At 49.7% G+C, this 26,731-nt stretch overlaps 1 protein-coding gene across 6 annotated transcripts in view; it reads left to right on the forward strand.

The window, feature by feature from the left end:
• LOC141257251 (uncharacterized) overlaps positions 1-26,731 on the forward strand; it is a 120,797-nt gene that overhangs the window by 60,585 nt on the left and 33,481 nt on the right. For all 6 annotated transcript variants that reach the window (XM_073671590.1, XM_073671594.1, XM_073671597.1 and 3 more), the window contains 5 exons: positions 4,274-4,351; positions 6,985-7,071; positions 7,180-7,271; positions 16,660-16,745; positions 16,837-16,906. In XM_073671590.1, the coding sequence (XP_073527691.1) occupies positions 4,274-4,351; positions 6,985-7,071; positions 7,180-7,271; positions 16,660-16,745; positions 16,837-16,906 (413 nt within the window). The remainder of the gene's footprint in view (positions 1-4,273; positions 4,352-6,984; positions 7,072-7,179; positions 7,272-16,659; positions 16,746-16,836; positions 16,907-26,731) is intronic.

Consider the following 26,731-nt stretch of genomic DNA (forward strand, 5'->3'; position numbering starts at 1 on the left):
CCTCAACCTGGGTATAATAGATCTCCTGGGTGTTTATATGTCTCCTCTGTCTATATTCTGGGCATAATACAATATCTGTTGATCTGCTGGTATCGGGGTCCTCCTCCTGTATCCTAGGTATATTAGGTTATCCGCCTGGATATATTAGGTTGTAGGTTGGTATCGCGATCCTCCGCCTGTATCCTAGTTATATTAGGTTGTCCGCTGGTATCTGGTCCTCTGCCTGTATATTGGGTTGTGCGCCCGAATCTGGGTCCTCCATGTATATTTTAGGTATATTAGGTTGTGTGCTGGTATCTGGTTCCTCCTCCTGTATCCAGGGTATATTAGGTTGTCCGCTGGTATCTGGGTCCTTCACCTATATTCTGAGTATATTAGGTTGTGCACCGGTATGTGGGTCCTCCACCTTTTTCCATGGTATATTTGGTTGTCCGTTGGTATCTGGGTCCTCCGCCTGTATCCTGGGTATATTAGGTTGTCTTCTGGTATCTGGGTCCTCCACCTGTATCCTGGGTATATTAGGTTGTCCGCTGGTATCTGGGTCCTCCACCTATATTCTGAGTATATTAGGTTGTGCACCGGTATGTGGGTCCTCCGCCTGTATCCTGGGTATATTAGGTTGTCCTCTGGTATCTCGGTCCTCCACCTGTATCCTGGGTATATTAGGTTGTCCTCTGGTATCTGGGTCTTCCGCCTGTATCCTGGGTATATTGGGTTATCCTCTGGTATCTGGGTCCTCCGCCTGTATCCTGGGTGTATTATGTTGTCCTCTGGTATCTGGGTCCTCCACCTGCATCCTGGGTATATTAGGTTGTCCGCTGGTATCTTGGTCGTCCGCCTGTATCCTGGGTATATTAGATTATCTGCTGGTATCGGGATCCTCTGCCTGTATCTTGGGTATATTAGGCTGTCCGCTGGTATCCGGGTCCTCCGCCTGTATCCTGGGTATATTAGGTTGTGCACCGGTATCTGGGTCCTTAACCTATATCCTGGGTATATTAGGTTGTGTGTCGGTATCTGGGTCCTCCGCCTGTATCCTGGGTATATTAGGTTGTCCGCTGGTATCTGGGTCCTCCGCCTGTATCCCGGGAATATTAGGTTGTCCACAGGTATCTTGGTCCTCCGTCTGTTTCCTGGGTATATTAGGTTGTCCGCTGGTATCTGGGTCCTCCGCCTGTATCCCGGGAATATTAGGTTGTCCACAGGTATCTTTGTTCTCCGCCTGTATCCTGGGTATATTAGGTTGTCCGCTGGTATCTGGGTCTTCTGCCTGTATCCTGGGTATATTAGGTTGTCCGCTGGTATCTGGGTCTTCTGCCTGTATCCTGGGTATATTAGGTTATCCTCTGGTATCAGGGTCTTCTGCCTGTATCCTGGGTATATTAGGTTATCCTCTGGTATCTTGGTCCTCCACCTGTATCCTGGGTATATTAGGTTATCCTCTTGTATCTGAGTCTTCCGCCTGTATCCTGGGTATATTAGGTTATCCTCTGGTATCTGGGTCCTCCGCCTGTATCCTGTGTATATTAGGTTATCCTCTGGTATCAGGGTCTTCTGCCTGTATCCTGGGTATATTAGGTTATCCTCTGGTATCGGGGTCCTCCACCTGTATCCTGGGTATATTAGGTTATCCTCTGGTATCAGAGTCTTCTGCCTGTATCCTGGATATATTAGGTTATCCTCTGGTATCGTGGTCCTCCACCTGTATCCTGGGTATATTAGGTTATCCTCTGGTATCAGGGTCTTCTGCCTGTATCCTGGGTATATTGGGTTATGCTCTGGTATCCGGGTCTCCCGTCTGTATCCTGGGTATATTGGGTTATCCTCTGGTATCGTGGTCCTCTGCCTGTATCCTGGGTATATTAGGTTATCCTCTGGTATCAGGATCTTCTGCCTGTATCCTGGGTATATTGGGTTATCCTCTGGTATCCGGGTCTCCCGCTTGTATCCTGGGTATATTGGGTTATCCTCTGGTATCGGGGTCCTCCACCTGTATCCTGGGTATATTAGGTTATCCTCTGGTATCAGAGTCTTCTGCCTGTATCCTGGGTATATTGGGTTATCCTCTGGTATCCGGGTTTCCCGCTTGTATCCTGGGTATATTGGGTTATCCTCTTGTATCGGGGTCTTCCGCCTGTATCCTGGGTATATTAGGTTATCCTCTGGTATCAGGGTCTTCTGCCTGTATCCTGGGTATATTAGGTTATCCTCTGGTATCCGGGTCTTCTGCCTGTATCCTGGGTATATTGGGTTATCCTCTGGTATCCGGGTCTCCCGCCTGTATCCTGGGTATATTGGGTTATCCTCTGGTATCCGGGTTTCCCACTTGTATCCTGGGTATATTGGGTTATCCTCTTGTATCGGGGTCTTCCGCCTGTATCCTGGGTATATTAGGTTATCCTCTGGTATCAGGGTCTTCTGCCTGTATCCTGGATATATTAGGTTATCCTCTGGTATCAGGATCTTCTGCCTGTATCCTGGGTATATTGGGTTATCCTCTGGTATCCGGGTCTCCCGCTTGTATCCTGGGTATATTGGGTTATCCTCTGGTATCGGGGTCCTCCACCTGTATCCTGGGTATATTAGGTTATCCTCTGGTATCAGAGTCTTCCGCCTGTATCCTGGGTATATTGGGTTATCCTCTAGTATCCGGGTTTCCCGCTTGTATCCTGGGTATATTGGGTTATCCTCTTGTATCGGGGTCTTCCGCCTGTATCCTGGGTATATTAGGTTATCCTCTGGTATCAGGGTCTTCTGCCTGTATCCTGGATATATTAGGTTATCCTCTGGTATCAGGGTCTTCTGCCTGTATCCTGGGTATATTAGGTTATCCTCTGGTATCGGGGTCCTCCACCTGTATCCTGGGTATATTAGGTTATCCTCTGGTATCAGAGTCTTCTGCCTGTATCCTGGGTATATTAGGTTATCCTCTGGTATCGTGGTCCTCCACCTGTATCCTGGGTATATTAGGTTATCCTCTGGTATCAGGGTCTTCTGCCTGTATCCTGGGTATATTGGGTTATGCTCTGGTATCCGTGTCTCCCGTCTGTATCCTGGGTATATTGGGTTATCCTCTGGTATCGTGGTCCTCTGCCTGTATCCTGGGTATATTAGGTTATCCTCTGGTATCAGGATCTTCTGCCTGTATCCTGGGTATATTGGGTTATCCTCTGGTATCCGGGTCTCCCGCTTGTATCCTGGGTATATTGGGTTATCCTCTGGTATCGGGGTCCTCCACCTGTATCCTGGGTATATTAGGTTATCCTCTGGTATCAGAGTCTTCTGCCTGTATCCTGGGTATATTGGGTTATCCTCTGGTATCCGGGTTTCCTGCTTGTATCCTGGGTATATTGGGTTATCCTCTTGTATCGGGGTCTTCCGCCTGTATCCTGGGTATATTAGGTTATCCTCTGGTATCAGGGTCTTCTGCCTGTATCCTGGGTATATTAGGTTATCCTCTGGTATCAGGGTCTTCTGCCTGTATCCTGGGTATATTGGGTTATCCTCTGGTATCCGGGTCTCCGCCTGTATCCTGGGTATATTAGGTTATCCTCTGGTATCCGGGTTTCCCGCTTGTATCCTGGGTATATTAGGTTATCCTCTGGTATCAGGGTCTTCTGCCTGTATCCTGGGTATATTAGGTTATCCTCTGGTATCTGGGTCTTCCGCCTGTATCCTGGGTATATTAGGTTATCCTCTGGTATCCGGGTCTCCCGCCTGTATCCTGGGTATATTAGGTTATCCTCTGGTATCCGGGTTTCCCGCTTGTATCCTGGGTATATTAGGTTATCCTCTGGTATCAGGGTCTTCCGCCTGTATCCTGGGTATATTAGGTTATCCTCTGGTATCTGGGTCTTCCGCCTGTATCCTGGGTATATTAGGTTATCCTCTGGTATCCGGGTCTCCCGCCTGTATCCTGGGTATATTAGGTTATCCTCTGGTATCTGGGTCTTCCGCCTGTATCTTGGGTATATTAGGTTATCCTCTGGTATCCGGGTCTCCCGCCTGTATCCTGGGTATATTAGGTTATCCTCTGGTATCCGGGTTTCCCACTTGTATCCTGGGTATATTAGGTTATCCTCTGGTATCAGGGTCTTCTGCCTGTATGCTGGGTATATTAGGTTATCCTCTTGTATCGGGGTCCTCCACCTGTATCCTGGCTATATTAGGTTGTCTGCTGGTATTGACTTCTTCCGCCTGTATCTTGGATATATTCAGGTATCTGCTTGTATCCAGAACGTTATTATTTTTAGTTTTTGTGCTGTTATTACAGGTGACGCGGAAACTGGACTTTCACCTGATGGAAGGACCCTTGGAAAGGAAGCCGGTCCTGCAGGTCGGTGGCCGTAAGGTAAGGGGAATATTCAATGATCAGGAAAGGTATTGAGTCGGGCAGATTCCAGGAGGCGTTTAGATGGGAATTATTTGAGATTTCTGTCACAGTAAGTTCTACCTGAGTATTCCAGTCACAGTGGGCGGTGCCGAAACTTCTGTCACAGTGGACTTGGCCCAATGTGGTGTCGCAGTGGGCAGGGCCTAAACCTTTGTTGTAGTGGGCGGTGCCTGAGCCTTTGCTGCAGTGGGCGGTGCCTGAGCCTTTGCCGCGGTGCCTGAGCCTTTGCCGCGGTGCCTGAGCGTTTGCCGCAGTGGGTGGTGCCTGAGCCTTTGCCGCGGTGCCTGAGCCTTTGCCGCGGTGCCTGAGCGTTTGCCGCAGTGGGTGGTGCCTGAGCCTTTGCTGCAGTAGGCGGTGCCTGAGCCTTTGCTGCAGTAGGCGGTGCCTGAGCCTTTGCTGCAGTAGGCGGTGCCTGAGCCTTTGCTGCAGTAGGCGGTGCCTGAGCCTTTGCTGCAGTAGGCGGTGCCTGAGCCTTTGCCGCGGTGCCTGAGCGTTTGCCGCAGTGGGCGGTGCCTGAGCCTTTGCCGCGGTGCCTGAGCCTTTGCCGCGGTGCCTGAACGTTTGCCGCAGTGGGTGGTGCCTGAGCCTTTGCTGCAGTAGGCGGTGCCTGAGCCTTTGCTGCAGTAGGCGGTGCCTGAGCCTTTGCCGCGGTGCCTGAGCCTTTGCCGCGGTGCCTGAGCGTTTGCCGCAGTGGGCGGTGCCTGAGCCTTTGCCGCGGTGCCTGAGCCTTTGCTGCAGTGGGCGGTGCCTTAGCCTTTGCCGCGGTGCCTGAGCGTTTGCCGCAGTGGGTGATGCCTGAGCCTTTGCTGCAGTAGGCGGTGCCTGAGCCTTTGCTGCAGTAGGCGGTGCCTGAGCCTTTGCCGCGGTGCCTGAGCATTTGCCACAGTGGGCGGTGCCTGAGCCTTTGCCGCAGTGGGCGGTGCCTTAGCCTTTGCCGCAGTGGACGGTGCCTGAGCCTTTGCCGCAGTGGGCGGTGCCTGAGCCTTTGCCGCAGTGGGCGGTGCCTGAGCCTTTGCTGCAGTGGGCGGTGCCTGAGCCTTTGCTGCGGTGCCTGAGCATTTGCCACAGTGGGCAGTGCCTGAGCCTTTGCCGTGTTGCCTGAGCCTTTGCCACAGTGGGCGGTGCCTGAGCCTTTGCCGCAGTGGGCGGTGCCTTAGCCTTTGCCGCAGTGGCCGGTGCCTGAGCCTTTGCCGCAGTAGGCGGTGCCTGAACCTTTGCCGCAGTGGCCGGTGCCTTAGCCTTTGCCGCAGTGGACGGTGCCTGAGCCTTTGCCGCAGTGGGCGGTGCCTGAACCTTTGCCACGGTGCCTTTGCCGCAGTGGGCGGTGCCTGAGCCTTTGCCGCAGTGGCCGGTGCCTTAGCCTTTGCCGCAGTGGCCGGTGCCTGAGCCTTTGCCGCAGTGGCCGGTGCCTTAGCCTTTGCCGCAGTGGGCGGTGCCTGAACCTTTGCCACGGTGACTTTGCCGCAGTGGGCGGTGCCTGAGCCTTTGCCGCAGTGGCCGGTGCCTGAGCCTTTGCCGCAGTAGGCGGTGCCTGAACCTTTGCCGCAGTGGCCGGTGCCTTAGCCTTTGCCGCAGTGGACGGTGCCTGAGCCTTTGCCGCAGTGGGCGGTGCCTGAACCTTTGCCACGGTGCCTTTGCCGCAGTGGGCGGTGCCTTTGCCGCAGTGGCCGGTGCCTTAGCCTTTGCCGCAGTGGCCGGTGCCTGAGCCTTTGCCGCAGTGGCCGGTGCCTTAGCCTTTGCCACGGTGCCTTTGCCGCAGTGGCCGGTGCCTGAGCCTTTGCCGCAGTGGCCGGTGCCTTAGCCTTTGCCGCAGTGGCCGGTGCCTGAGCCTTTGCCGCAGTGGCCGGTGCCTTAGCCTTTGCCGCAGTGGACTGTGCCTGAGCCTTTGCCGCAGTGGGCAGTGCCTGAACCTTTGCCACGGTGCCTTTGCCGCAGTGGCCGGTGCCTGAGCCTTTGCTGCAGTGGCCGGTGCCTGAGCCTTTGCCGCAGTGGACGGTGCCTGAGCCTTTGCCGCAGTGGGCGGTGCCTGAACCTTTGCTACGGTGCCTTTGCCACAGTGGGCGGTGCCTGAGCCTTTCCCGCAGTGTGCGGTGCCTGAGTCTTTGCCGCGGTGCCTGAGCCTTTCCCGCAGTGGGCGGTGCCTGAGCCTTTGCCGCGGTGCCTTAGCTTTTGCCGCAGTGGGCGGTGCCTGAGCCTTTCCCGCAGTGGGCGGTGCCTGAGCCTTTGCCGCAGTGGGCGGTGCCTGAGCCTTTGCCGCAGTGGGCGGTGCCTGAGCCTTTGCCGCTGTGGGCGGTGCCTGAGCCTTTGCCGCTGTGGGCGGTGCCTGAGCCTTTGCCGCAGTGGGTGGTGCCTGAGCCTTTGTCGCAGTGGGCGGTGCCTGAGCCTTTGCCGCAGTGGGCGGTGCCTGAGCCTTTGCCGCAGTGGGTGGTGCCTGAGCCTTTGTCGCAGTGGGCGGTGCCTGAGCCTTTGCCGCAGTGGGCGGTGCCTGAGCCTTTGCCGCAGTGGGCGGTGCCTGAGCCTTTGTCCTGCTGTCTGTTGTAGTTGATCATAGTTTTGCCATCGCTGTTATCACTCGGTCTTCTTGCCCTCAGGCCTCCAGCCGCACGTGGGGGACGTTTTACGCTGTCCTGGTGAGGAGGACCCTCTGCTTCTACCATGACCCCAAATATCCCACTAAGGTGAGTGCGAGCTACAGAAGCCCCCCATATAACCACGAGTCTGGGGGCAGCCGGCGTCACACTGCATATTATCCTGGGGGTTAATAGATCCTGTTTTGCACCCCATAGAGTTCTGCGTCTGCTTCCCCCTTACACCTGAGCGGAGCGGTCTGCACCCCGGAATCGGACTACACCAAGAGAGACAACTGCTTCCGGCTGCGGTGAGTGCCGAGCGCGCCTGACAGTGTGTGGCCCCAAACTAATCCTCGCCGACAGTATATACCCTGTATACAGCCCTCACCCCGTGTGTGACAGTGTACATACAGTATATACCCTGTATACGGCCCTCACCCCGTGTGTGACAGTGTACATACAGTATATACCCTGTATACAGCCCTCACCCCGTATGTGACAGTGTACATACAGTATATACCCTGTATACGGCCCTCACCCCGTGTGTGACAGTGTACATACAGTATATACCCTGTATACAGCCCTCACCCCGTGTGTGACAGTGTACATACAGTATATACCCTGTATACAGCCCTCACCCCGTATGTGACAGTGTACATACAGTATATACCCTGTATACGGCCCTCACCCCGTGTGTGACAGTGTACATACAGTATATACCCTGTATACAGCCCTCACCCCGTGTGTGACAGTGTACATACAGTATATACCCTGTATACAGCCCTCACCCCGTGTGTGACAGTGTACATACAGTATATACTCTGTATACAGCCCTCACCCTGTGTGTGACAGTGTACATACAGTATATACCCTGTATACAGCCCTCACCCCATGTGTGACAGTGTAAATACAGTATATACCCTGTATACAGCCCTCACCCCGTGTGTGACAGTGTACATACAGTATATACCCTGTATACAGCCCTCACCCCGTATGTGACAGTGTACATACAGTATATACCTTGTATACGGCCCTCACCCCGTGTGTGACAGTGTACATACAGTATATACCCTGTATGCAGCCCTCACCCCATGTGTGACAGTGTAATTACAGTATATACCCTGTATACAGCCCTCACCCTGTGTGTGACAGTGTACATACAGTATATACCCTGTATACAGCCCTCACCCCGTATGTGACAGTGTACATACAGTATATACCTTGTATACGGCCCTCACCCCGTGTGTGACAGTGTACATACAGTATATACCCTGTATGCAGCCCTCACCCCATGTGTGACAGTGTAATTACAGTATATACCCTGTATACAGCCCTCACCCCGTATGTGACAGTGTACATACAGTATATACCTTGTATACGGCCCTCACCCCGTGTGTGACAGTGTACATACAGTATATACCCTGTATGCAGCCCTCACCCCATGTGTGACAGTGTACATACAGTATATACCCTGTATACAGCCCTCACCCTGTGTGTGACAGTGTACATACAGTATATACCCTGTATACAGCCCTCATCCTGTGTGTGACAGTGTACATACAGTATATACCCTGTATACAGCCCTCATCCCGTGTGTGACAGTGTACATACAGTATATACCCTGTATACAGCCCTCACCCCGTATGTGACAGTGTACATACAGTATATACCCTGTATACAGCCCTCACCCCGTATGTGACAGTGTACATACAGTATATACCCTGTATACAGCCCTCACCCCGTATGTGACAGTGTACATACAGTATATACCCTGTATACAGCCCTCACCCCGTATGTGACAGTGTACATACAGTATATACCCTGTATACAGCCCTCACCCCGTGTGTGACAGTGTACATACAGTATATACCCTGTATACAGCCCTCACCCCGTGTGTGACAGTGTACATACAGTATATACCCTGTATACAGCCCTCACCCCGTATGTGACAGTGTACATACAGTATATACCCTGTATACAGCCCTCACCCCGTATGTGACAGTGTACATACAGTATATACCCTGTATACAGCCCTCACCCCGTATGTGACAGTGTACATACAGTATATACCCTGTATACAGCCCTCACCCCGTATGTGACAGTGTACATACAGTATATACCCTGTATACAGCCCTCACCCCGTATGTGACAGTTGTGAGGCAGTGACCGGGATCGTATACGAGGGACGTTATATCTCCCCCAGAATGTGAACAGAGACTTATTAAACCCATTGCAGTCACAGACACACCTGCGTCTGCAATGCAGGAATGAAGGTGAGCATTGACCTGGTCGGGCTATCTGGCTAAGGCAGATTAGTAAAACCCGGCAGGGCCTTCATTTCTTGGGGGAGGCTACAGGAGGCAGTGGGGCGGCCTCCTCCCTCCAACCCGGGTTTTCCAGTGGCTCTTGCCACAGGTCCTTTACAAACCCTGCACTAAGGATTAGTGTTGTTCAGTGTTGGGACCTGCTAGGAGCAGAGCAGGAAAGCTCAGCAGGATGGAGGGTGGCTGAACCCACGCCTGGGAAGGCTCTGCACCCGTCAGGCTCTGAGCGGCCCGGCGCGGCCGTTACCCTCGGCAACCATTGTTTATGGACTGATGTTAACCCGGCTGCGAACCGGAGAACTTTCTGTTACCCGTGAGTTGCTGAATAAAGCTGTTTATGTTGGACTTGCTTCGGTCACTGCCTCAGTTACTGCACAGTGTGAACACCGCCGCCTTACAGCTTGGTGGAGAATGAGGGCATTGTGACTGAGGCATACCCCACCGGCAGCTGCATGACCACAATCCGGCCGGCCACCTTTCAGCCTAGCCCCGTGGACAAAATGGAGGAGCTGTTAAATCAGTTGGTACTCGCCCAGCAGCAGCAGCTGTAGTCTCAGCAGCAACAGCGGGAGTAGCAGCATAATCATCAGCAGCAGCTACTGTACCAGCAGCAAAAAACAAACGAACTGTTGCTGCAACAGATTGCTGCCCTGCGGGAGACACCGACGGCATCAGCCCCGGAGCATCGAGAGGCCCGGGAGAAGAATCGCTCAGCGTTGAGGAAGATGGGACCGGAGGACAACGTGGACCATTTATGAGCGCACAGCGGAGCAGGAAAACCTACCGACCGGCCAGTGGGCAGAAGTGGTGGCTCCGTTTCTGGTCGGTGATGCCCAAAAGGCCTACTTCGACCTAAGTCGAGAGGACGCCCAGGACTTCCAGAGGCTCAAAGGTGAGATCCTTGCCCGGCTGGGAGTCAATACATACGTGAGGGCTCAGCGTGTGTTTTCGTGGGCCTATATGGAGACCCGACCCGACCGGTCTCAGGCTTATGACCTCCTGCAGCTGGTAAAGAAGTGGCTCCAGCCTGAGACTTTGTCTCCAGCCCAGATGGTGGAGAGGGTGGTTGTTGACCGGCTGGTGAGGACTCTGCCAGCCACTATCCAACGTTGGGTGGGGCAAGGGGACCCCGGCACCCTCGACCAGGTGGTCGGCCTGATCGAGCGCTACTCGGCCACTCAGGACTTTATCCAGGACTCTGCCGATCCCTACCAACCCAGGAGTCTGGAAAGGGGTCGTGTCCCCCTGCTGAGGACAGTCAGCACCGTACCCGTGCTGAAGGGGAACCTCGGAGTGAGAGTGGCAGGAGACCGATTCCCTCCCAAGCTGTCATAAGACCTAACAGTACCTCCACCCTTAGGTGCTGGTGGTGTCAGGGTCCGGGGCATGTGGTTGTTAATTGTCCCCTGACTACGGAACCCATGGACTGCGGATATAGCCGCCGGGTTTCAATGTATGCCCAGACCGTCTGCACGGCGAGCGCCGACCCCCGGGACAGTGAACTCCAACTATGCCAGGTACTTGTTAATGGGTACAACACGGAGGCCCTCCTGGACTCAGGGAGCCTCGTGACTCTGGTACATGGGTCGCTGGTGGCAGGAGACAACCCCAATGGACGGCCAGTCGGGGTTGTGTGTATCCATGGGGACCTCCGAGAGTACCCAACTGCGGAGGTAGTTTTGTCCACGCCATGTGGAGATATAAAACATGTGGCGGGGGTGGTAAAAACTCTTCCCTATGGGACTGTGTTGGGAAGAGACTTGCCCCTGTTCTGGACTCTGTGGAAAAACAAAATCCACTCTCCCCCTGCAAAATGTATTACAGGTGCTGTACCGACGAACCCGAGTCAGGGGTGCCTGCCGTAGGGGTATCCAACCTAGGGACAGAGTGACCCCGATAGATTTCTCTTAGAGGTGCTGGCAGGAGAGGTCGAGGAGACCCCATCGATCCCTGAGCTGGAAGTGTCCCGGGACACATATGGGACGGCTCAGCTACAGGATCCCACCCTGACTCAGGCGCGGGAAAGGGTGTTAGAGGTAAACGGCGTAGCCCAACAGCCCGGTGCAGATACTGTGATTCCACGCATGGTAGTCAACGGTGAGTTGCTCTATAGGATAGGTAAGATCAGGGATGAGGTCGTGGAACAGTTAGTGGCACCTCAGTCGTACCGCCAGGCGGTTCTGGAGATGGCACACACACACTTCCTGGGTGGACACTTAAGGGTAAAAAAGACGCAAGAGCGTATCTTTCAGTGGTTCTTTTGGCCTGGCGTTTACGCGGAGGTTCAAAAGGTACTGCGAATCCTGCCCTGAGTGTCAGCTGACCACACCCACCGCAAGTTTCCGTAGCCCATTGGTTCCCCTGCCAGTGATTGAGGTAGCTTTTGAACGGATTGCAATGGACTTGGTAGGGCCCATTGTAAAATCCGCCCGTGGCCACCAACATATACTGGTGGTCGTCGACTATGCCACCCGGTACCCGGAGGCTATACCGCTATGCCACACCTCGGCAAAACCGATTGCACGGGAGCTGTTTGCCATGTTCTGTCGCCTTGGACTACCTAAGGAGATCCTGACGGATCAAGGGACCCCTTTTATGTCCAAAGTGACAAGGGAACTGTGCAAATTGCTAAAAATTAAACAATTGCGCACCTCGGTGTACCACCCTCAAACCGACGGGCTAGTTGAACGGTTCAATAAAAATAAAGGTGGTTTCTAAGGACGGAAGGGATTGGGACATGTTGCTACCCTATTTGATGTTCGCCGTCTGTGAGGTACCCCGGGCTTCCACAGGGTTCTCTCCCTTTGAGTTATTGTATGGCAAACACCCTAGGGGTCTGTTGGACGTAGCCAAAGAGACATGGGAACAAGAGCCGATTCCACATAGGAGTATAATTGAACACGTGGCTAGCATGCAGGACCGGATCGCGGCGGTCATGCCCATCGTGAAAGAACATCTGTTAGATGCCCAGGCAGCTCAGAGGCGCACATATAATAAAAGAGCCAGAGTCAGGTCTTTTAACAAGGGCGATCGGGTGTTAGTACTGGTACGCACAACCGAGAATAAGCTCATGGCCAAGTGGCAAGGGCCATATGAGGTTCGAGAAAAGGTGGGGGAGGTAAATTACCGGGTGTATCAGCCCGGAAGGAGGAAACCTGAGCAGCTTTACCATGTAAACCTGCTAAAGCCTTGGAAAGATCGAGAGTGTTTAGTTACAGACGTCACCCCGGGGCATATCACCAGAGAGTTCTCTACCTTCAGCCAGGGATGCGTCCGGGGGAGAGGTCAGGATAAGTGATGCTCTCACTAAACAGCAGCAACGGGAGGCTCGCTCGCTGGTGCAGCACAATACCGACGTGTTCTCAGAGCTACCAGGTAGGACTACGGTTATCCAACATGACATTGTCACTGAACCTGGGGTAAGGGTGCGAATAAGACCGTACCGAGTACCCGAAGCCTGGAGGCAAGCCATCACGGCTGAGCTAAAACAGATGCTCCAGTTAGGCGTCATAGAGGAATCACGGAGTGAGTGGGCTAGCCCCATCGTACTGATTCCGAAACCAGACGGATCGTTACGCTTCTGTAACAATTTCCAGAAATTGAATGAAGTGTCGAAGTTTGACCTTTATCCGATGCCCCGGGTGGACGAGCTGATTGAGAGACTGGGGCAGGCCCAGTACTTTACCACGCTCGATCTCACCAAGGGTTACTGGCAGGTACCTCTCACGAAATCGGCGAAGGAAAAGACCGCCTTCATAACTCCGGAGGGTCTATATCACTATGTGGTCTTACCTTTTGGGTTACATGGGGCCCCGGCTACATTCCAGAGGTTGATGGACATAGTGCTTAAGCCTCATCAGGAATACGCGTCCACGTATCTAGATTACATTATCATCTTTAGCACTGACTGGCATACGCACCTATCCCAGGTACAAGCGGTGCTGGATTCTCTCAGAGCCGCGGGGTTAACGGCAAACCCCAAAAAATGTGCGATAGGGCTAGAGGAAGGCCGATATTTGGGGTATGTGATTGGCCGAGGAGATATTAAGCCCTAAATCAATAAAGTTGAGGCCATAAAAAACTGGCCTAAACCGTCAAGTACAAAGCAGGTGAGGGCGTTCCTTGGCATCCTTGGGTATTACCGCCGGTTTATACCTAATTTTGCTGGGCGAACGGCAGCCCTGACCGATCTCTTGAAAGGAAAAAAATCGATAATGGTTCGGGGGAACCCTCAGGCAGAAGAAGCCTTTCAGTCCATGAAGTTGGCCCTGTGTGGACAGCCGGTCCTCATCAGCCCCAACTTCAAGGAAACCTTCATTGTACAGACAGATGCCTCGGAGGTAGGCCTAGGAGCGGTATTGTCACAAAAAGTGAATGGTGAAGAGCACCCGGTCACCTACTTGAGTAGAAAGCTTATCCCGGGAGAGAAAAACTATAGCGTGGTAGAGTGTTGGGCTATTAAGTTGGCCTTGGAATCGCTATGTTATTATTTACTCGGGCGTCAGTTCCGCTTGGTGACGGACCACTCACCCTTGGTATGGATGAGGAACGCCAAGGAGAGGAATGCGCGAGTCACCAGGTGGTTCCTGTCACTGCAAAATTTCAGTTTCTCTGTAGAACATCGCCCTGGGAAGTCACAGGGAAACGCGGATGCCCTGTCCCGGGCACCCTGTATGGTGGCAAATGTTCAACCCCACAAGTTTGAACAGAGGGGGGGGGGATATGTGAGGCAGTAACCGGGATCGTATACGAGGGACGTTATATATCCCCCAGAATGTGTACAGAGACCTATTAAATCCATTGGAGTGCACTGAGGTCACAGACAAACCTGCGTCTGCAATGCAGGAATGAAGGTGAGCATTGACCTGGTCGGGCTATCTGGCTAAGGCAGATTAGTAAAACCCGGCAGGGCCTTCATTTCTTGGAGGAGGCTACAGGAGGCAGTGGGGCGGCCTCCTCCCTCCAACCCGGGTTTTCCAGTGGCTCTTGCCACAGGTCCTTTACAAACCCTGCACTAAGGATTAGTGTTGTTCAGTGTTGGGACCTGCTAGAAGCAGAGCAGGATGGAGGTGGCTGAACCCACGCCTGGGAAGGCTCTGCACCCGTCAGGCTCTGAGCGGCCCGGCGCGGCCGTTACCCACGGCAGCCATTATTTATGGACTCATGTTAACACGGCTGCGAACCGGAGGACTTTAATATTTACCTGTGAGCTTTGCTGTTTATGTTGGACTTCCTTGGGTCACTGCCTCAGTTACTGCACAGTGTGAACACCGCCGCCTTACACAGTGTAGATACAGTATATACCCTGTATACAGCCCTCAGCCTGTGTGTGACAGTGTATATACCCTGTATACAGCCCTCACCCCGTGTGTGACAGTGTACATACAGTATATACCCTGTATACAGCCCTCACCCTGTGTGTGACAGTGTACATACAGTATATACCCTGTATACAGCCCTCACCCCGTGTGTGACAGTGTACATACAGTATATACCCTGTATACAGCCCTCACCCCGTGTGTGACAGTGTACATACAGTATATACCCTGTATACAGCCCTCACCCCGTGTGTGACAGTGTACATACAGTATATACCCTGTATACAGCCCTCACCCCGTGTGTGACAGTGTACATACAGTATATACCCTGTATACAGCCCTCACCCCGTGTGTGACAGTGTACATACAGTATATACCCTGTATACAGCCCTCACCCCGTGTGTGACAGTGTACATACAGTATATACCCTGTATACAGCCCTCACCCTGTGTGTGACAGTGTACATACAGTATATACCCTGTATACAGCCCTCACCCCGTATGTGACAGTGTACATACAGTATATACCCTGTATACAGCCCTCACCCTGTGTGTGACAGTGTACATACAGTATATACCCTGTATACAGCCCTCACCCCGTGTGTGACAGTGTACATACAGTATATACACTGTATACAGCCCTCACCCCGTGTGTGACAGTGTACATACAGTATATACCCTGTATACAGCCCTCACCCCGTGTGTGACAGTGTACATACAGTATATACCCTGTATACAGCCCTCACCCCGTGTGTGACAGTGTACATACAGTATATACCCTGTATACAGCCCTCACCCTGTGTGTGACAGTGTACATACAGTATATACCCTGTATACAGCCCTCACCCTGTGTGTGACAGTGTACATACAGTATATACCCTGTATACAGCCCTCACCCCGTGTGTGACAGTGTACATACAGTATATACCCTGTATACAGCCCTCACCCCGTGTGTGACAGTGTACATACAGTATATACCCTGTATACAGCCCTCACCCCGTGTGTGACAGTGTACATACAGTATATACCCTGTATACAGCCCTCACCCCGTGTGTGACAGTGTACATACAGTATATACCCTGTATACAGCCCTCACCCTGTGTGTGACAGTGTACATACAGTATATACCCTGTATACAGCCCTCACCCCATGTGTAACAGTGTACATACAGTATATACCCTGTATACGGCCCTCACCCCGTGTGTGACAGTGTACATACAGTATATACCCTGTATACAGCCCTGACCCCGTGTGTGACAGTGTACATACAGTATATACCTTGTATACAGCCCTCACCCCGTGTGTGACAGTGTACATACAGTATATACCTTGTATACAGCCCTCACCCCGTGTGTGACAGTGTACATACAGTATATACTCTGTATACAGCCCTCACCCTGTGTGTGACAGTGTACATACAGTATATACCCTGTATACAGCCCTCACCCTGTGTGTGACAGTGTACATACAGTATATACCCTGTATACAGCCCTCACCCTGTGTGTGACAGTGTACATACAGTATATACCCTGTATACAGCCCTCACCCCGTGTGTGACAGTGTACATACAGTATATACCCTGTATACAGCCCTCACCCCGTGTGTGACAGTGTACATACAGTATATACCCTGTATACAGCCCTCACCCCGTGTGTGACAGTGTACATACAGTATATACCCTGTATACAGCCCTCACCCCGTGTGTGACAGTGTACATACAGTATATACCCTGTATACACCCTTCACCCCGTATGTGACAGTGTACATACAGTATATACCCTGTATACGGCCCTCACCCCGTGTGTGACAGTGTACATACAGTATATACCCTGTATACAGCCCTCACCCCGTGTGTGACAGTGTACATACAGTATATACCCTGTATACGGCCCTCACCCCGTGTGTGACAGTGTACATACAGTATATACCCTGTATACACCCTTCACCCCGTATGTGACAGTGTACATACAGTATATACCCTGTATACACCCTTCACCCCGTATGTGACAGTACACATTGTACATCGGCCCCACATGTCACTATTTGCTCCTACAGATTACTGGACGCTTCTGAATATCTTTTTCGCGCTCCGACCCCGGAGTCCCTCCATCAGTGGCTGAGAAGACTGCGCCATAACTCAGGTGAGCGCCATCTGTCAGGTGTGGGTGTGTACTGAGCAGATATGCTGTGATCGCTAGGAAGTTCTGCTACTCAATATCTTGTCACCGACAGGGATGGACTCCTCGGACCTCCTCAGCGATGTAGTGCCGGCCCCCGAGAGGTCCCCAAGAATCATGTCTGGGTAAGATTATAAGGGTCACTATTTACAGTCCTGCTGATGGTTATTGGCCCCATGAAGTGTAAGGACATAATGTGGAAAATCCTGGATAAAATGAATCCAGTGAAGCATTTTTTTGTATAGAGACTCCTGTTAAATACAAAAGAGCAAATGATGAACAATAATTTATATAAAAAAACAATGGGAGGGAAAAATAGAAAAACCTAAAGCTGCTGTCACTGATATCGGCACCTTATATTAATGTAGTATGAAAACACATTGTGACTCGCCTGTGATAAATCACAAAAGAGATTCTCCTGTGATTAATTGTCGGTGCCCATGTGACATGTATTAGCCAATGAATGACGACCTCAGTGTTTTAAAAAGTCACATGGTAGGCCTTGTTCCTTTGTCACAATGGTGACGACAAAGGAGCTGTCTGAGGACATCAGAACTGCTATTATTAGCAAACACGAGATTTCCAAAGGGTATAAGGCCATCGCCAAAGACCTTGGTATCCCAGTTTCAACTGCGCAATGTTATTAAGAGGTTTGCCAAGCATGGAACCGTCAAGAGCCTCTCTGGACATGGGTGAAAGAGTAAATGGACAAGAGATGTCTCCGAAGGTTGGTGCGAATGGTGGAAAAAACACCACGTCAAACATCCAAAGACCTGAAGGTCAACCTGGAACAGTCTGGGGTCATGGTTTCAAGAATTAATATACGCCACACACTAAACCAAGCAGAGCTGTATGGGTGATGGCCAAGGAAGTAACCATTGGTGAAGAAAAGAAAAAGGAACGACTGATCTTTGCCAAAGAGTACATTGACAATCCACAATCCTTCTCGGAAAATGTTCTGTGGACAGATGAAACCAAAATAGAGCTTTTTGGCAATGCAATGAAGCATATGAGGAAAATAACACCTTTCCAACAGTTAAGCATGGTGGAGGATCCATAATGCTGTGGGGTTGCATTGCTGCGTCTGGTATTGGAGGCCTTGACCGTATCACAGGAATCATGAAATCAGAGAATTATCAAGAGATTTTAGAGCGAAGTGTCCTACCCAGTGTAATAAACTTGGTTTAAGTCGAAGATCATGGGTCCTCCCGCAAGACCATGACCCAAAACACACATCCAAAAGTACACAGGAATGGTTGAAAAGAAAAAAATGGACTGTTTTAAAATGGCCACACTGAGTCCTGACCTCAATCCCACTGAAAATCTTTGGGGTGAAATTAAATCTGCCATTGGGAAAAAGAACCTGCAAACATTCAAGAGCTCGAACAAACTGCAAAGGATGATGGGAAAAAACTCCAGAGAAGTGCAAGAAGCTTATAGATGGCTACAAGAAACGTGTGGAGGCCGACAGCAATGCCAGAGGGGGGGCAACCAAGTATTAATTAGGGGGGCATCCAAGTATTAATTAGGGGGGCCTTTATTGCTGCACATGCTGCTTATTCTGTTTCTTCTTTGAAATTGCAACATGGAAGATGAAAAACAATGTTTTATTGTTGTATTACTTTGGACACTAATTAAAAAATCCTGAGGATATAACTTTGGTACATTTCCATTTATTTCTGATGATATTGTACAGTCTATGAAAAAAATTAAGGGGTGCCAGTGATGGTGATCAGCACTGTATTGTCTTAGGCTATGGGAACCCTAAGAGAGTATACCAACCCCTCCACCATTCTCCTGCTTCTCCTGTGGTCTCATTTGTGTCTTCTATTGTCTCATTGTTAATCTTTTATCTCTTCTGCTGCCTCCCCTATGGGGAATGTCTCTTCTATGATCTCCTCCCATTATCCCTGTCTCTTCATTGCTCTTTCTATATTTTACACATTGCCTCATCTCACCTGCTGTCATCTCTTCCAGTTTCTCACCCTCTCTTTATTGTTGTTTCCGGACTCTCTTGTGGCCTTATTTGTCTCTTTTGATGACTTCTTTCTCATGTCTGTTTCCTCTACCATCTTCTCAGTCTCTGCCCACTATGCTAATGTTTCTTCCGTTGTCTCTTTCCGTTGTCCATTTACTCAGACTGACCGGCAGCACGATACAGCCGCCTATCAGTAAACCGTTACCAATCGGCAGTCACTTCCATGCCTGTTTACACAGACAAGCCACAGTAAATGAAGCGCACCGACAGATCGTGTCTCTTCTACTGTGTCTACTTCATTCAGTGTCTTCTCTCCAGTCTCTTCTGTTGTTTATTTTGTTGCATCTTCTGTCTCTGACGTTGTCGTCTTCTTGGCCTCTTCCGTTTTCTCTTTCATTGTGTCCTCTATATCTTATACTTGGTGACTCAAGTGTCTGTTCCGCTGTCTTTTTTCTTGCCTCCTCCTTTATCTCTTCCCCTGTGCCCTCTGACTCCCCCATTGTCCTCTTTCTCTCCTTTATTGTTTCTTCTGTTGCCTCTTCTTTCTCAGCTGATGATTCCTCCTTTTCTCACTTCCTCTAGCTTCTCCTTTTTCAGTTTTGCTGTCTCTTGCCTTGTTGCTTCCATGTTATCCTGGTTTGTCTCTTCCTCTACCTCCTCCTTTGTTGCTTCTATTATTTCCTTCACTATTTTCTGTCTCTCCCATATCTTCTGTCACCTCCTGTGTCTTTTCCATTGTCTCTGTATTTCATTGTGTCATGTTTCCCGTCATCTATTGTTTCATCTATTGTTTCTTTTCTTGTCTCTTCAGTCTGTGCTTTTGTCTGCTCCTTTTGTCTTTTCTATTGTCTCCACCTTTGTCTCTTCTTTTGTCTTTTCTTGTCTCTTTTGCTTTTCCCATTGTTTCCTGCAGTTTTGTTACATCCTATTTTTTCTGTTGTCTTCTCTTTTTTCCTTTATCTCTTCCATTGTGTTCCCTCTCTTCTGCCACTTCAGTCATCTTCTGTAGTGTTTTTCTCTTCCATTGTCTTTTCTGCTTGTTTCATTGTATCTCCTCTTTTCCGTTCCTTCCATTGTTGTTGTTTTTTTTGTCTTCAGTTTTCTTGTTTTCTTCCTTCGTGTCGTTGTCTCTTCTTCCATTGTCCCTTCTTTCGTCTATACAGTTATCTCCTCCTTTTCTTTCTTATTGTGTTCTGTTTCTTCCACTGTCTTCTGTCTCTCCAGTCTCTTCTATTGTTTCTTCCTTTGTCTTCTTCTTCACTATAATTCCTGTTGTCTACTCTTTCTCCAATTATCCCCTCCAGTGTCTCATCTCATGTGTTGTCTACTTTCTCCCATTGTCTCCTCCAGTGTTCCTTGTCTCATGTGTTGTCTACTTTTTCCCATTGTCCCCTCCAGTGTTCCTTGTCTCATGTGTTGTCTACTTTCTCCCATTGTCCCCTCCAGTGTCTCTTGTCTCGTGTGTTGTCTACTTTTTCCCATTGTCCCCTCCAGTGTTCCTTGTCTCATGTGTTGTCTACTTTCTCCCATTGTCCCCTCCAGTGTCTCTTGTCTCGTGTGTTGTCTACTTTTTCCCATTGTCCCCTCCAGTGTTCCTTGTCTCATGTGTTGTCTACTTTCTCCCATTGTCCCCTCCAGTGTCTCTTGTCTCGTGTGTTGTCTACTTTTTCCCATTATCCCCTCCAGTGTTCCTTGTCTCATGTGTTGTCTACTTTCTCCCATTGTCCCCTCCAGTGTCTCTTGTCTCGTGTGTTGTCTACTTTTTCCCATTATCCCCTCCAGTGTCTCTTGTCTCGTGTGTTGTCTACTTTTTCCCATTGTCCCCTCCAGTGTTCCTTGTCTCATGTGTTGTCTACTTTCTCCCATTGTCCCCTCCAGTGTCTCTTGTCTCGTGTGTTGTCTACTTTCTCCCATTGTCCCCTCCAGTGTCTCTTGTCTCGTGTGTTGTCTACTTTTTCCCATTGTCCCCTCCAGTGTTCCTTGTCTCATGTGTTGTCTACTTTCTCCCATTGTCCCCTCCAGTGTCTCTTGTCTCGTGTGTTGTCTACTTTTTCCCATTGTCCCCTCCAGTGTTCCTTGTCTCATGTGTTGTCTACTTTCTCCCATTGTCCCCTCCAGTGTCTCTTGTCTCGTGTGTTGTCTACTTTTTCCCATTGTCCCCTCCAGTGTTCCTTGTCTCATGTGTTGTCTACTTTCTCCCATTATCCTCTCCAGTGTCTCTTGTCTCCTGTGTTGTCTATTCTTTCTCTCATTGTCCCCTCCAGTGTCTCTTGTCTCATGTGTTGTCTACTTTCTCCCATTATCCTCTCCAGTGTCTCTTGTCTCCTGTGTTGTCTATTCTTTCTCTCATTGTCCCCTCCAGTGTCTCTTGTCTCATGTGTTGTCTACTTTCTCCCATTATCCTCTCCAGTGTCTCTTGTCTCCTGTGTTGTCTATTCTTTTTCCCATTATCCCCTCCAGTGTCTCTTGTCTCATGTGTTGTCTACTTTCTCCCATTATCCTCTCCAGTGTCTCTTGTCTCATGTGTTGTCTATTCTTTTTCCCATTATCCCCTCCAGTGTCTCTTGTCTCGTGTGTTGTCTACTCTTTCTCTCATTGTCCCCTCCAGTGTCTCGTCTCATGTGTTGTCTACTCTTTCTCCCATTGTCTCCTCCAGTGTCTCTTGTCTCGTGTGTTGTCTATTCTTTCTCCCATTATCCCCTCCAGTGTCTCTTGTCTCATGTGTTGTCTACTTTCTCCCATTATCCTCTCCAGTGTCTCTTGTCTCATGTGTTGTCTATTCTTTTTCCCATTATCCCCTCCAGTGTCTCTTGTCTCATGTGTTGTCTTCTCTTTCTCTCATTGTCCCCTCCAGTGTCTCCTGTCTCATGTGTTGTCTTCTCTTTCTCCCATTGTCTCCTCCAGTGTCTCTTGTCTCGTGTGTTGTCTACTCTTTCTCTCATTATCCCCTCCAGTGTCTCTTGTCTCGTGTGTTGTCTACTCTTTCTCCCATTATCCCCTCCAGTGTCTCTTGTCTCGTGTGTTGTCTACTTTCTCCCATTATCCCCTCCAGTGTCTCTTGTCTCGTGTGTTGTCTATTCTTTCTCCCATTATCCTCTCCAGTGTCTCTTGTCTCATGTGTTGTCTTCTCTTTCTCTCATTGTCCCCTCCAGTGTCTCTTGTCTCATGTGTTGTCTTCTCTTTCTCCCATTATCCCCTCCAGTGTCTCTTGTCTCGTGTGTTGTCTATTCTTTCTCCCATTATCCTCTCCAGTGTCTCTTGTCTCATGTGTTGTCTTCTCTTTCTCTCATTGTCCCCTCCAGTGTCTCTTGTCTCATGTGTTGTCTTCTCTTTCTCCCATTGTCTCCTCCAGTGTCTCTTGTCTCGTGTGTTGTCTACTCTTTCTCTCATTGTCCCCTCCAGTGTCTCTTGTCTCATGTGTTGTCTACTCTTTCTCCCATTGTCTCCTCCAGTGTCTCTTGTCTCCTGTGTTGTCTACTCTTTCTCCCATTGTCTCCTCCAGTGTCTCTTGTCTCCTGTGTTGTCTACTCTTTCTCCCATTGTCTCCTCCAGTGTCTCTTGTCTCCTGTGTTGTCTACTCTTTCTCTCATTGTCCCCTCCAGTGTCTCTTGTCTCCTGTGTTGTCTACTCTTTCTCCCATTATCCTCTCCAGTGTCTCTTGTCTCCTGTGTTGTCTACTCTTTCTCTCATTGTCCCCTCCAGTGTCTCTTGTCTCATGTGTTGTCTACTCTTTCTCCCATTGTCTCCTCCAGTGTCTCTTGTCTCCTGTGTTGTCTACTCTTTCTCCCATTGTCTCCTCCAGTGTCTCTTGTCTCCTGTGTTGTCTACTCTTTCTCTCATTGTCCCCTCCAGTGTCTCTTGTCTCCTGTGTTGTCTACTCTTTCTCCCATTATCCTCTCCAGTGTCTCTTGTCTCCTGTGTTGTCTACTCTTTCTCCCATTATCCTCTCCAGTGTCTCTTGTCTCATGTGTTGTCTTCTCTTTCTCCCATTATCCCCTCCAGTGTCTCTTGTCTCATGTGTTGTCTTCTCTTTCTCCCATTATCCTCTCCAGTGTCTCTTGTCTCCTGTGTTGTCTACTCTTTCTCCCATTATCCCCTCCAGTGTCTCTTGTCTCATGTGTTGTCTTCTCTTTCTCCCATTGTCCCCTCCAGTGTCTCTTGTCTCCTGTGTTGTCTACTCTTTCTCCCATTATCCTCTCCAGTGTCTCTTGTCTCGTGTGTTGTCTACTCTTTCTCTCATTGTCCCCTCCAGTGTCTCTTGTCTCATGTGTTGTCTACTTTCTCCTATTGTCCCCTCCAGTGTCTCTTGTCTCATGTGTTGTCTACTTTCTCCCATTGTCCCCTCCAGTGTCTCTTGTCTCATGTGTTGTCTTCTCTTTCTCTCATTGTCCCCTCCAGTGTCTCTTGTCTCATGTGTTGTCTTCTCTTTCTCCCATTATCCCCTCCAGTGTCTCTTGTCTCCTGTGTTGTCTACTCTTTCTCCCATTATCCTCTCCAGTGTCTCTTGTCTCCTGTGTTGTCTACTCTTTCTCCCATTATCCCCTCCAGTGTCTCTTGTCTCATGTGTTGTCTTCTCTTTCTCCCATTGTCCCCTCCAGTGTCTCTTGTCTCCTGTGTTGTCTACTCTTTCTCCCATTATCCTCTCCAGTGTCTCTTGTCTCGTGTGTTGTCTACTCTTTCTCTCATTGTCCCCTCCAGTGTCTCTTGTCTCGTGTGTTGTCTACTTTCTCCTATTGTCCCCTCCAGTGTCTCTTGTCTCATGTGTTGTCTACTTTCTCCCATTGTCCCCTCCAGTGTCTCTTGTCTCATGTGTTGTCTACTCTTTCTCTCATTGTCCCCTCCAGTGTCTCTTGTGTCATGTGTTGTCTGCTTTCTCCTATTGTCTCCTCCAGTGTCTCTTGTCTCCTGTGTTGTCTACTCTTTCTCCCATTGTCCCCTCCAGTGTCTCTTGTCTCATGTGTTGTCTACTCTTTCTCCCATTGTCTCCTCCAGTGTCTCTTGTCTCGTGTGTTGTCTACTCTTTCTCTCATTGTCCCCTCCAGTGTCTCTTGTCTCCTGTGTTGTCTACTCTTTCTCCCATTATCCTCTCCAGTGTCTCTTGTCTCGTGTGTTGTCTACTCTTTCTCTCATTGTCCCCTCCAGTGTCTCTTGTCTCATGTGTTGTCTACTTTCTCCCATTGTCCCCTCCAGTGTCTCTTGTCTCATGTGTTGTCTACTTTCTCCCATTGTCCCCTCCAGTGTCTCTTGTCTCATGTGTTTTCTGCTTTTTCCCATTATCCCCTCTAGAGTCTCTTGTCTCATGTGTTGTCTACTCTTTCTCCCATTGTCCCCTCCAGTGTCTCTTGTCTCATGTGTTTTCTGCTTTTTCCCATTATCCCCTCTAGTGTCTCTTGTCTCATGTGTTGTCTACTCTTTTTCCCATTATCCCCTCCAGTGTCTCATCTCATGTGTTGTCTTCTCTTTCTCTCATTGTCCCCTCCAGTGTCTCATCTCATGTGTTGTCTTCTCTTTCTCTCATTGTCCCCTCCAGTGTCTCTTGTGTCATGTGTTGTCTGCTTTCTCCTATTGTCTCCTCCAGTGTCTCTTATCTCCTGTGTTGTCTACTCTTTCTCCCATTATCCTCTCCAGTGTCTCTTGTCTCCTGTGTTGTCTATTCTTTCTCTCATTGTCCCCTCCAGTGTCTCTTGTCTTCTGTGTTGTCTACTCTTTCTCCCATTATCCCCTCCAGTGTCTCTTGTCTCGTGTGTTGTCTACTCTTTCTCTCATTGTCTCCTCCAGTGTCTCTTGTGTCATGCGTTGTCAACTCTTTCTCCTATTGTCTCCTCCAGTGTCTCTTGTGTCATGTGTTGTCTACTTTCTCCTATTGTCTCCTCCAGTGTCTCTTGTCTCATGTGTTGTCTACTCTTTCTCCCATTGTCCCCTCCAGTGTCTCATCTCATGTGTTGTCTACTCTTTCTCCCATTGTCTCCTCCAGTGTCTCCTCTTATGTGTTGTCTACTCTTTCTCCCATTATCCCCTCCAGTGTCTCCTCTTATGTGTTGTCTATTCTTTCTCTCATTGTCCCCTCCAGTGTCTCTTGTCTCCTGTGTTGTCTACTCTTTTTCCCATTATCCCCTCTAGTGTCTCTTGTGTCATGTGTTGTCAACTCTTTCTCCCATTGTCCCCTCCAGTGTCTCTTGTCTCCTGTGTTGTCTACTCTTTCTCTCATTGTCCCCTCCAGTGTCTCTTGTCTCATGTGTTGTCTACTCTTTCTCCCATTGTCCCCTCCAGTGTCTCTTGTCTCATGTGTTGTCTACTCTTTCTCCCATTGTCCCCTCCCGTGTCTCTTGTCTTCTGTGTTGTCTACTCTTTCTCTCATTGTCCCCTCCAGTGTCTCTTGTCTTCTGTGTTGTCTATTCTTTCTCTCATTGTCCCCTCCAGTGTCTCTTGTCTCATGTGTTGTCTACTCTTTTTCCCATTATCCCCTCTAGTGTCTCCTGTTATGTGTTGTCTACTCTTTCTCCCATTGTCCCCTCCAGTGTCTCTTGTCTCATGTGTTGTGTACTCTTTTTCCCATTATCCCCTCTAGTGTCTCCTGTTATGTGTTGTCTACTCTTTCTCCCATTGTCCCCTCCAGTGTCTCTTGTCTCATGTGTTGTCTACTCTTTTTCCCATTATCCCCTCTAGTGTCTCTTGTCTCATGTGTTGTCTACTCTTTCTCCCATTATCCCCTCCAGTGTCTCCTCTTATGTGTTGTCTACTTTCTCCCATTGTCCCCTCCAGTGTCTCTTGTCTCCTGTGTTGTCTACTCTTTCTCCCATTGTCCCCTCCAGTGTCTCCTGTCTCCTGTGTTGTCTACTTTCTCCCATTGTCCCCTCCAGTGTCTCCTGTCTCCTGTGTTGTCTACTCTTTCTCCCATTGTCCCCTCCAGTGTCTCTTGTCTCCTGTGTTGTCTACTCTTTCTCCCATTGTCCCCTCCAGTGTCTCTTGTCTCATGTGTTGTCTACTCTTTCTCCCATTGTCCCCTCCAGTGTCTCCTGTCTCCTGTGTTGTCTACTCTTTCTCCCATTGTCCCCTCCAGTGTCTCTTGTCTCATGTGTTGTCTACTCTTTTTCCCATTATCCCCTCTAGTGTCTCCTGTTATGTGTTGTCTACTCTTTCTCCCATTGTCCCCTCCAGTGTCTCTTGTCTCCTGTGTTGTCTACTCTTTCTCCCATTGTCCCCTCCAGTGTCTCTTGTCTCCTGTGTTGTCTACTTTCTCCCATTGTCCCCTCCAGTGTCTCTTGTCTCGTGTGTTGTCTACTCTTTCTCCCATTGTCCCCTCCAGTGTCTCTTGTCTCCTGTGTTGTCTACTTTCTCCCATTGTCCCCTCCAGTGTCTCTTGTCTCCTGTGTTGTCTACTCTTTCTCCCATTGTCCCCTCCAGTGTCTCTTGTCTCCTGTGTTGTCTACTTTCTCCCATTGTCCCCTCCAGTGTCTCTTGTCTTCTGTGTTGTCTACTCTTTCTCCCATTGTCCCCTCCAGTGTCTCTTGTCTTATGTGTTGTCTTCTCTTTCTCCCATTGTCCCCTCCAGTGTCTCTTGTCTTATGTGTTGTCTTCTCTTTCTCCCATTGTCCCCTCCAGTGTCTCTTGTCTCATGTGTTGTCTACTGTTTCCTTCACTTTCTTCTGTCGCTCCTGTTTCTTACATTATTTCCTCTGTTGTCTCCACTGCCTTTTCTTATTGCCTATTTTTTCTTTATTCTCGTCTTCTCCATTCCCCCTTCCATTATTTACTATTTTCTCCACAATCTTCTGTATATTATATACAGAATATATACAATATATACAGTGGTGGCCAAAAGTATTGGCACCCCGGCAATTCTGTCAGATAATACTCAGTTTCTTCCTGAAAATGATTGCAATCACAAATTCTTTGGTCTTATTATCTTCATTTAATTTGCTTGCAAGGAAAAAACACAAAAGAGAATGAAGCAAAAATCAAATCATTGATC

Source organism: Phyllobates terribilis, unplaced genomic scaffold, assembly GCF_046119375.1.
Source record: "Phyllobates terribilis strain yellow unplaced genomic scaffold, ASM4611937v1 Scaffold_3__8_contigs__length_932513732, whole genome shotgun sequence".
Taxonomy (NCBI): Eukaryota; Metazoa; Chordata; class Amphibia; order Anura; family Dendrobatidae; genus Phyllobates; species Phyllobates terribilis.